General features: G+C 42.0%; 1 protein-coding gene across 3 annotated transcripts; it reads left to right on the top strand.

Moving 5' to 3' along the window:
• The first annotated feature begins 1,731 nt into the window (after window positions 1-1,731).
• Window positions 1,732-10,271, top strand: SLC35G1 (solute carrier family 35 member G1). Of its 3 annotated transcripts, none has more exons than XM_059900370.1 (3): window positions 1,732-1,963; window positions 6,809-6,989; window positions 8,968-10,271. In XM_059900370.1, exons 1-3 carry the CDS (start codon window positions 1,825-1,827, stop codon window positions 9,704-9,706), a joined length of 1,059 nt encoding a protein of 352 aa, XP_059756353.1. In that variant the 5' UTR covers window positions 1,732-1,824; the 3' UTR covers window positions 9,707-10,271. The 3 variants fall into 3 exon arrangements, with proteins under 3 accessions (XP_059756353.1, XP_059756352.1, XP_059756351.1); XM_059900369.1 differs by lacking the exon at window positions 1,732-1,963 and adding an exon at window positions 2,068-2,315 and having other exon boundaries at window positions 6,812-6,989; XM_059900368.1 differs by lacking the exon at window positions 1,732-1,963 and adding an exon at window positions 2,068-2,315.
• Window positions 10,272-11,386: the final 1,115 nt, after the last annotated feature.

Genomic DNA, 11,386 nt, shown 5'->3' with positions numbered 1-11,386 from the left:
TGATTGATTAAATCACTGGCCATTGCTGATTGAACTCAATCTCCAGCCCCTAGCCCCTCTCCCCACCCCGGAGTGGAGAGTGGAGAGTGGAGGGTGGGACCGAAAGTGCCAACCCTCTAATCCCAGGGTTGGTGACCATGGCAATGAGCCCCCATCCTTAGGTGCTTTTGAAAAGTCCCCCCATTTAACTTAAACCCAGTTGTGGTGGAAAGAAGCTTGTTATGAATAACAAGACATCTGTTTCACCTCTAAGGCTCAGAAGCCATTCCAGGACCTGAGGACAAGAAACCAAATATTATAACAAAACATGTTCCCATTGCTCTTACTGCTCAGGAAATTCCAAGGATTTTGAGAGCTATGAGCCAGGAACCCAGGTGGAAGATCAAATATATGTGAGAAATATATTTTGCTTATCTGAATGTGGCCAAATATATATTTCTTATAAATCACAACATCTCACGGGCTCTTCAGATGCTCTGCACATCTAAATCTCAGAATGCAACTGTGAAATTGCACTTGATTTCTAGATGTTTGGAGGAGCTTCTTGGTTCTTCCTTCATAACCATGAGCTACCACCCTCACCACCCCTCCCTACAATTTCCCCACCAAAACACCTTTACGACCACCAATAAAATCAGGTGCACATATTTTTGCAAGCAGCCTTAAATTCTTTTTAAGAACAAGGCAAAGGTATATGTTAATTAAGTTAGAATTCAGATGGCCATTTGTCCCAGTTTGCCTAGGGCAGTACCAGTTTATGCCTACTGCCCTGCGTAATTTTTAAACGAGCTCCCCTTTATACTCTAAAAAAAAAAAAAAAAAAATCCCAGTTTGAAGGATAAATTATATGTTTTCCCTACTTAAAAATACACCTTGCTTTCCCAGTAAAGTGCTTTTCGGGTGACTTGGTGCTGTTGCCCACATCATTGCACTTTAGTTGCACAACAACTCTGCAAAGTAGGAAGGGAAATACTTTATCTCTGTCAATTAAATGAAGTAACCAAGGCTGGCTTCAGGTAGCACGGTGGTGATTGTCCGAGGTCACACACTCAGTGACAGAATCAGAGCCAAAACCCAGGACTCCTGATTTCAAGTCGAATATTGTTCAGCTGTGGATCCCTTTGTGCAAATATCTAAGTAAAGGCAAACCTCATTCTCTTGTTTAGTAACCTGCTTGAACTTGGACCTAGAACAGTTTAGACAGGTTCATCCTTGCCCAGAGACTCTTTTAACATTTGAAGCAAGCAGAGATGAAAAAAGGATTACGTAAACATAAAGAGGGTATTAGTGAATCCTAGGGCCAAATGACATAAATCTTTGATTTTACCAGGTGCAGTTACATCAGATTATTGGAATTTTATTTCTAACCAAATTAGGATGACTTGGTTGACAACAGGAAGGAAGGGAGGGAGGGAGGGAGAGAGGACGAAGCAAATGAGGAAGGAAAAGAGAGAGATGGACACTCAGAAATACAGACAATGAAGATCAATAATGAATGCCTACGGTTACAAAAAACATATAAATGGGTTCTGCTCCGGTCTTATAGATACATTTCCCGTATGGTTACGTGCTAATCTTTTTTTTTTTTTTTTAAACCTAAAACCGGTAAAATTCTACTCTCCTTAGATAAGTGGCAACGACAGAAAACAGAGGAAAAACCCACGATCCTTCAAAGACAGGCACAGTGCTTGGCAAGGTCTTCAGGGTGTCCTAGAGGTGCTGAATGCGGCGCCACACGGAGAAATAAATGCACACTCCCCTAACCTCCCGACTGGCCGCCCTAAGAGATTACACGACCCGCGGGGGTCCCTGCCTCCCTTCGCAATGACAGAAAGAGGTCTAGTGTGCCTTGGGAAGGATGACTCCAAGCCGCCTGCCAGTCTAGCCGGACCGCAGCAGAGGGGTGGACGCCTTGGGGGGCCTGACCTGGGAGGCGGCCAGCCTTCCCCTCGGGGACCTGAAGGTGAGAGGGTAACAGAGGACGAGCGCGGTTCTCCGTGGAGGGGGTGGGGAGGCGAAAGGGCCGCGCGCGCATGCGCCGCACCGCCACCTCCGCGGGCCGGAAGAGCGGAGCAGTGGAGCCGCGGCTGCCGGCGCCAGACGCCGCGGTGGCCGCGGGGAGATCGCCGGCTGGGCGATGCGGCCCGTGGACGACACTGGGGCCGCCAAGCGGCTGGAGTCCGGGCTGCCGCTGGTGGACATCCCGCCCCCGGGCTCCAGGCAACAGTCGGCGGCCACCGAGGTAGCGGAGACGCCCGGCCCCGGCGGGTGCTGGCAGTGTCCTTCATTGCCGTGCGGCTCGCGCGCGGAGCAGGGTGAGTGCGGCGCATGGACCCTGGTGCGGGTCTCGCCCGTGGGGGACCGGGCGGGCGCCAGCGATGGGGGTCCCCGCAGCCGCCGGCCGGGGGCCCCGTGTGGACCGCGCCCCCCCTTCCCACCCTGCTCGGAGCTCGTGAACACCCTCGCGCTATCACCTGGGGGCGGGGGGTGCGGGCTGTAAAGCAGAAGCCCCCGCGCCCCCGTCGGCGGGAAGAGCGGAGAAAGTTTCTGATTGTTTTGGAACCCATTTAGGATTCTGAAATTGTTCCTATAATTAAAGTGATTGAAGTGTTGCGGAAAAAAACAAACAAACAAACAAAAAAGTGTTGCGGGCAGGATCATGGAGTCAGATTGCCGTTCGGTGCGCTTTGCCCGAGATGGGGAGTCAGCGAGAAAGGCCATCCCGCAGCTGGACGAGGTTAGGAGGAAGCTAAGCAAGAAAACTGATCTCAATGGAAACGGTGTTGCTTGAAGAGGAAGTTGAAAAGCATCGAGTCTAGAAAAACGTTTGTCTCAGAGTTTTAGAATCTTGGGAAGGCAGAGTTGAGTGGGACAACTACTGGTTCTTAACCTTTTTGAGTTACAAGGAATTTGTAGGAACTGATGCAAAATGAGACAGAGGCACAGTCTTATAAACACGGGTAAGAGGTTCACGGACCCGCCTCCAAAGCCAGGGACCCCGTGTGAGAAACCCTTTATCTTGTTCATTGTCTTCCTTTCACAAATGATGAAATTGAGGCCTGGGAAGGTGAGGGCTTTAGGAGGGTTTTTTTGTTTTGTTTTGTTTTTCCGAAGATCTAGCATGTGTGGATGAGACACTTCACAGGTCCGGGCAGCACCAGGGATAGGATCCCAGTTTGCTAGCAACCCAGCCCAGGGCCCTTTCTCCTAGCCCCAAGCACATTCCTCCTTGAACACCACCCACCTGGAGCAGCTTCCTCAAAGAAAAGAGAAATAGGCAGATCTCCATTCAAGACAAAATTACACAGTCTGCACCACCTCATCCTCTGGATCACCTCCCTTAAGTGTGACCTGGGATTTCTATGTCTTTTAGCCGACCCCGCTTTCTGTCTGCACTTTCTTGAGAGTCAGAAAATTCACACATTTTGTAGAGAGACAAACCCCAGGGAGATGGTTCTTGCTGCATTTTTGTCCTTAATGCTAAGAGAAAGTATCAGGCTTCTGATCATTTATGTAAGGGTTACCTTCAGCTGAGCTGACCAGATGTGCAGCTTTGAAGAAGTCAGTTTCTCACCTTAGCATCCTATGGCTGAATGCTGTTACGATGGACTGCTGAGTTAGTCCTTGCAAACTTTTAAATGAGTCCCCTGTTTGTGAACCAAAGAGGAATACTTCAGGCAGAAGGTGGCAAAACCTACATAAGCAGTTGCACCTAAGAATCTTGAGGGGTCTTTTAATTTCAAAGAAAGTTGCTAATAATAAGATTTAGTAATACTTATTACTATAAGGTGACCAGATAATATTCCAAAAACGGGATTGCCTTAGAAACACTTTAAACCCCTGTACTGTGGTCATTGAACTTTGTGGCAGTATCATTTTAGCCTCTTAACCCAATTGGTTATCTCAGGAAAGTTCATTTTCAAGTTCAGGTTGAAACTGTTACCCATTTTTCTTACATTCTTGGATAATCTTCACAGACAGCACACAGCTATCCTAAGACATTTGTTTATTTTCTTGAGGGACAGTGTGGGTCTTAGACTGAAGCAAGGAGAAGAAGTTGTCTTAAGTCTGTGCCTCACATCCCCCTGGAAGGAGTGAGTTCCTTAGGGTAGCAGTGGCCCTGAAACCAGTAGAGCTTTTTACAGTGACCAAGGTCCTATTTCAGTGGGTCTAGGGTAGGGCTGGCATTGAAGTTTTAAAAGTTCCTCAGTTGATTCTAATTCCCAACCTGGGTAGTGAATCACCAGTTTAAAGCAGAGGATAGAGAAAGTGAGCAACTTTTCAGTTTTCTTCTGACTCAGGAAATCGCACTGTGGCCACTTACTTAACTTGAATTATTTAGAGTTGCCAAATTATTAGATATGTTTTCAGTGGAATATGATCATGGAAGCATATTACATAGGCAAATGCCTCTCTGGATTATGCTACTCTCTTGTCCATCTCCTTTGACAGAGAGAATTGAAATTACTGTTCTGTAAGAGACTGAGGTTTGCCTGAGGAGCACCAGTCCTCAGTCTTATAACAAATAATCAAGTTCAACTAGACATTGTAACTTAAAGTTTTAAAAGAGTTAAAATATCATGTTAAGTTAAAATATTCCTGGAGAAAATTTTAAAAGTTTAGGTTGGAGAAGATCCTTGAAATATAGACCAGGGAGATGTTTTCTGTCCTCGATCTTCCTATTCTGTTCTGTCTGAGGGTGTAGGTTCTATGTAAGGATTGGGTTTCTTTTAAGAAAAACTATTTTGGGACTTCCCTGGTGGCACAGTGGTTAAGAATACGCCTGCCCATGCAGGGGACACGGGTTCGAGCCCTGGTCCGGGAAGATCCCACCTGCCGCGGAGCAACTTAGCCCATGCACCACAACTACTGAGCCTGCGCTCTATCTAGAGCCCGCGAGCCACAACTACTGAAGCCCGTGCGCCTAGACCCCGTGCTCTGCAACAAGAGAAGCCACCGCGATGAGAAGCCCGCACACCGCAATGAAGAGTAGCTCCTGCTCACCGCAACTAGAGAAAACCCGTGCACATCAACAAAGACCCAACGCAGCCAAAAATAAAAAATAAATAAAATAAATAAATTTATAGAAAGAAAGAAAAACTATTTTATTTGGACCTGAATTCTGAAATTTCAGAAACTGACCTCTAAGGCTGACCAGAGCCAATACATGTATTTTGTGCTGCTTAACTTAGAAGTCTTCTAAAGCTTCCTTCTCATGGGCTGAGTGGGTATGTGCAGTTTGGTTCCTACAGTATCTGAGCACATAGATATAGAACAGAATGTGGAGGATTCAGGCACTTACAATGGATAACCTATTACATGACAACTGCTAGTGCCAAGTCACTCTCTTCAGCAGTACACCTAGAACAGGAAAAGGTGGAGACCACTGACCAGAATGGCATCTTTTACTACAAAGGCTGTAGTGTACCCCCAGGAAGATTGTGCATCATCAGAGTTTGGTCCCACTTTGCAAATTGTTTGTCACTTGTGGGCAAAGGTATCTAATTAACATGAGGATGTTGAAATGTATTACCTGGTGTTTTTGTTTATCAGAAAAGGGCATTAAAACAAACAGACTTTGTGCAATACTGTTTTATGGCTGAGTAACCCATTGTAAATTCCTAGATTGGAATGATAATCCTTGTTTTACTACAAATTGCATGTGCCTACACATCCTTCACCTCTGCTATGCTCTTAACTAACAAGGGCCAGTACTGTGTTTCCTTCCTATTCTGTCCTCGTTTTTGTGTTAGTTTCAAAAAAGAAAAAAAAAAAAATTCCTCAGTCTGTGGCCTATCTTTTAAGGAGTTCTCTGCTTACCCTGTTGCATTTTGTTCTCCTCTGAATGATGGGGGTGAGATTGAAAGCAGGTTCTACTCCTGTCTTAGGCAGCTGTTTAAGACAGAGGCAGTGGCTGCTCCTACAGACTGTCATTAATGGATTGAATACTTGATGCCCTGGAGAAAGCAGAAGTTTCCTGGTTCAGATCAAGCCAAGAATTAGATGGCAGTTCTGTTTTTTGTTTTTTTTAATTTTTAAGCACTTTGAGGTCAGAGGGATAGATAACCTAGCCCCTGGCCTCAAAGAGTTTATGTTCTAAATGGAAGATAAGTCGTAAACCGTGAAAACTTTAAGATCTCCTTAACTGTTCAAAATAACTAAACAGAGAGCCTTCTCAGATTATGCTTTTGCCTGTGGTGTTAGACCCTACATCTTTCCACGAAATTTTCTTATATTATTTCCTTCAGCAAATATTTATTCAGGGTCTTCCATGGGCCAGGCCTGAACAGGACAGCTGAGATCTTAGCCCTGGAGGAGCTTACAGGCTTGTGGGGGAAGTCAGCTAATCAACAAGTAGCCATATCACACAGTTAGGACCTGTTTTCCAGAAAAGAACACTTTCTACATACAGCTGAGTTCACCAATGAGATGATATAAAATATCACTTGGAAGCATTTTTCTCTAGCCATCTTGATAAGCATTTCTTAAAGATTTCTTTCACCATCTTGGCAAGCTTTTTACTTCTTTTTGACTTTAGAAGTGAGGGATGAGTCTTCAGTGAGCCAAAGAGATCCATTTTCTAGGGTGAACTGCATTTTTAAAATGTAGGTTTAAATTGTTGCCCTTTGTCTATGGTTCTTTATTCTTCGTGGGGAAAATGGTTCAGATCCAGAGAACGGATATGCTTAGGAGGTAATTTTTGTAGCCTGTTAGCTATTAATATTGTTCCATTTTTCTCAATTTCTAAGTAAAAGTGATAAAACATACCCTTGGAAGCAAGGACTAACCAGAATTTAATCTTTTTCAGAAGCTGAGAAGAAAGCACCCTGTCCTGGACTTGGCTTGTTTTACACATTATTGTCTGCGTTCCTCTTCTCAGTGGGCTCTTTATTTGTTAAAAAAGTGGAAGACATCCACGCTGTAGAAATTAGTGCATTCCGATGTGTGTTCCAAATGCTAATCATTATCCCTTGCTTAATATACAGAAAGTAAGTATTTCTTACCTGCAAAGTAGAAAGTATTAATAAATGTTTGTAAATCTTTTGACCTGCTTAAATTATCTACTCTACAGACTCTGCTTTATCCCTCTCATAGTTTACCAGTCCCTACACCCTTTGGCTCAGATTAATGAAAAGTCACAAGGATCCACCCACAGAAGATGCTCTCATAAGCACCAACCACATGCCCAAACAAAGGAGGGGAAAGAGATTCAGTTATTTACCACCCCCTATTTTGAGAACAAAGCTTTCCTTGTACAATTCCCCCCATCTTGTACCACCCTCCCTCTTTCCTTTGGCATAACTAGTATTTGGAAGAAAAAAGTAAACGGGAGGAAACAGTAGTGTCTCCTAGTGTCAGAGGTTTCTTTAAGTAGAACAGGCTGCTCTCCTACCAGGGCAGACAGAAGGTTACAGTAATAATATTTAGGTCTTCCCACTAGGGTGCCATGGGAAAGGGGAAAGGGGATCTTGAGAAAGGCCTTTTTAGCTCTTTTGTTCAGTGTCCTCATCTGTAAACTGGAGGGAATGATAACCTTTGTCCTCTACCCTGTATGAAAACTGTAGTCCCCATCCTTACTCTTCTCTCCCCACTCAGCCCCCCTTCCCCTTCCACATGGACCCCATACACACACCCTCCCCAGGTGAAAATTATACCTCCTCCACACTGTTGTAACCTCTACACACCCCAGTGTACTTAGACGCCTGGGAGGAGCGCCTTTTGGGTTCCTGGTGGCTATTTGGGTCTTTCTCTCTTTGGGTAAAGATGCTTAAACTCCAGATTAAAAGCTTCAGTCACTTGCTACCAAAGTCTCTTTGTATCTATAACTCAGTGCAGATTTACTTAGAATAGTTTTACTCCTTATCCCAAGTCTTTGGTGAAAAAGGTGAAAATCCGCTAAGATCAAAAATATTGTCAGAAATTCCCGTGTAGGTGTGGACAAGTCACAATATTTTAGGAAATGATGGTAAGACTTCAGAAATGTCTAAAGGTGGCAACAGACCACTGATGCTAACACAATCATTCTCTCTATTTTGGAGTAAAAGTATTGGCAGGAAGGCACTTAGAAGAATTTTCTTAAATTGTTGGCACTAATCTGTTTTGACCCATTTTATGTTTCACTGTCATGAAAAACTCTTAGCTTTTCAAAGTATGGACCAAAGGTGACCACACTTTCATTTCTAATTCCAGAGACCAAGGGGTCCCTATATCAAGCCTAGACACTGCTCTAAAAAGGCCAGCTCTGGCACAGACCAATGAGCCGCACCTAGCCAGGAACTTACACAGTACTCTGCTTCGTAAATATTTAATTGTAAAGCATTTGAGCAGCAGTTATTATATTTATCCGAATGCTACAGTTTCTTTTCCAGTGTTATTTTAACTCTTTTCCTAAGGAGAACAATGAAAAGTTGTCTCATATTCAATGGCTGAAATAAATTTTAGCATTGCTTTCAGCTGTAACAGAAAAACTCACTAAGATTGAGAACGCACACTCGCATTCCCAAGTTTTCATATACAGGGCAGCTAAATAATGAAATTGTATTTATTATAAAAATAACACTTTTCATTATAGAAAATTTGGGGAAAATAAATAGAAAGGAAAATTACCTATGAGTCCACCTGTTAAGGTATAACCATGATGAACATTTCAGTGTATTTTCCTTTTTGTCTTTTTTGCAGGCATATATCTATACCTATGGAAAATATTATCTATATTTGCTGACCTATAATTATACTATTTATGTATTTCTCTTGTGCTATTTTTGCTTCTACTGTGAACACTTTAATGTCATAAGCTATACTTAGGAAACACTTTCTAAAAGGTGTATAATAGTTGTAGACATTATAATTAATTTACTATTTCCTTGTTTTCTAATAGGACTTTTAAGATAATGCTTAATTTAAAAATGTAACTTGAAAACCAATACCGAGTTCATTTAATATGCATTCCTTCCTTTGAATTTACAGAACTGGGTTTATAGGCCCCAAAGGTCAACGAATCTTCCTCCTTCTCAGAGGAGTCCTTGGTTCTAGTGCCATGATCCTTTTATACTACGCCTACCAGTCAACATCCCTCGCTGATGCCACGGTTATCTCATTTAGCTGTCCAGTGTTTACGTCTATAATTGCTTGCATATTTCTCAAGGAAAAGTATAGCCCTTGGGACGCTGTCTTCACCGCATTCACAATCACCGGAGTGATCCTTATCGTGAGGCCGCCATTTCTGTTTGGTTCCGAAGTCGTGGAGACGGATAAAGACTATTCAGTTCACCTGAAGGGTGCTTTCGCAGCACTTGTACACGCTGTGTTTGCTGCCGTGACTTTAGTTATCCTAAGGAAAATAGGGACATCTGTGGACTACGTGTTGAGCATTTGGTATTATGTAGTCGCTGGCCTTACCGAGTGCGTCATTGCCCTTTCTATATTAGGAGAATGGAGTCTGCCGCACTGTGGGTTGGACAGGCTATTTCTCATACTAATTGGGCTGTTTGGTTTGGGAGGTCAGGTGTTTCTCGCAAAAGCCATTCAAATAGAAAAAGCAGGGCTAGTAGCATTAATGAAGACTATGGATGTAGTCTTTGCTTTTATCTTTCAGATTATTTTCTTTCCTGATGTGCCGTCGTGGTGGACCGTGGGTGGCTCCTTATGCGTAGTAGCCAGTAGCATTGGAGCAGCCGTTCGTAAATGGTACCAGAGCTCCAAATAAAGCATCACTGCTGAAATGTGTATTTCTTTAAAGTACACCATCACCCAGTTGAGACATACCACCCGCATACACACCTGGAAAATCTGCATTTACTTCATTGACTATATTCAATACATTTCATAGTTAAGGTACCATTTTTGAATATGGTACGTCTTTAATTAGTTGAGGATAGCCAGTCAGTTGGGTGTAGCAATTATTATTTTTTGTGTGTGTCAGTTATTTTTTGGCTTTGGTTGTTGGGGTGGCATTTGGTAAGAGAACACATCATTAGTTGAAGAAAAACTGCACAATTTTTTATGACTCAAGTATAAATATATGTAATTTTTAAAAGTGTATTTTTGGTACTGATGGGATATAGGTGGGAGGAAATTTTAGATTCTCTTTTAGCAGTGTAGAGGCTAAGAAACTTATTGATAATAATGCTGCTGTATAATTAGTGTTGTGTTGAGAATTCATTTGAAATGTAATCCCATTCAGGAGGCCAAAGCTGAAACCTGGAGTAGGTGCCTACTTAATGGTATTAATAAAACAAATGAATTAGCCTTATTTTCAAGGCTTTTATAAATTATTGTCATTCTTTTAACCCATATTTGTGCCTTTTCACTTTAATGCTGAAATTTTTATACATAAACTTAAAAAAAAATCTTTAAATCACCAAATTTGGCTAATAGTTTTCTGTTTTAGTGGCATTAGCATCTGTAGCTACATTCTGTAAGTCTAATTGTCCTCTGTTTTTTTGAAACTGCACTAAATTTTTGTTAACTTTCTAAGTTAAGGTGTTTAAAAATCTTAAGAAAGAAATCTTGGCATGGCCAGTGTGCACATTTCCATCCTCAAGTGTTTTCCCTATACTAGAAATGTGATTTTCTATAAATTCTCTTTGAATTTATGGTGTGATGCCAAATAAAATTTTCTCAGGGCTTTATTAGGTTGAACCATAAGAAATTGATGAGATTTTACCTTTTTAACTTACAAAAACCATAGTTCCTTATGGTTCACCCTATTAAGATACCTCTCTTACCTTCTAAACCAAATACTTAGGGGATTTTGGAGTATATTTTTTTAAAATTACTTTTTAAAATACAGTAATCCTAGTAAACTTATTTTTATAGTCTTTTTCCCTTATGGAATTATATATAATAATGCTTCATGTTATATAGTAAATGTAAAGACCTGTGAATCCATGGTCGATTGATTTTTGTAGTTTCTTCAATAGGAAAAAAAAAATCACTGTTAAATTCTAGTATATCAGTATGATATTAAGTGTCAGTTCTGCACCATGATACTAACATCATGAATTCAAACAACACATTTTATGTCTGGAACTTCATCAGGCCAGTATTCTGCAGTTAAAGAGAGAATGTAATATTTAGGAAAACTTGGGAGGTTAATCAGGAAGTAGAGAGTACACGCAGATGGCTCTTTGTCACAGTGAACCCTTTACTGGTGAGGCTATAATGGTCTCCAGCTCTTACTGTGTCAGAGCTCTTATCTTAAGCCTACAGATTTGAAAGATTATAGGCTCTTTCCCACTGTTTCATCACAATTCTTCCAAAGTAAGAAAGAACTTGGGCTTCTGAGGTTTATGCCTTGGTGAGAAAAGGATCTTTTCCAGTAGTTCCAAGAGGAAATTTTTGGCTTGCTGATCTTCCCAAGTGCTTCCCACCAGACAAATCCTAA

Source organism: Balaenoptera ricei, chromosome 16 (genome assembly GCF_028023285.1).
Source record: "Balaenoptera ricei isolate mBalRic1 chromosome 16, mBalRic1.hap2, whole genome shotgun sequence".
Taxonomy (NCBI): domain Eukaryota; kingdom Metazoa; phylum Chordata; class Mammalia; order Artiodactyla; family Balaenopteridae; genus Balaenoptera; species Balaenoptera ricei.
Note: the sequence above shows the minus strand (reverse complement) of the source record. Positions and strands in the feature narration are given on the sequence as shown.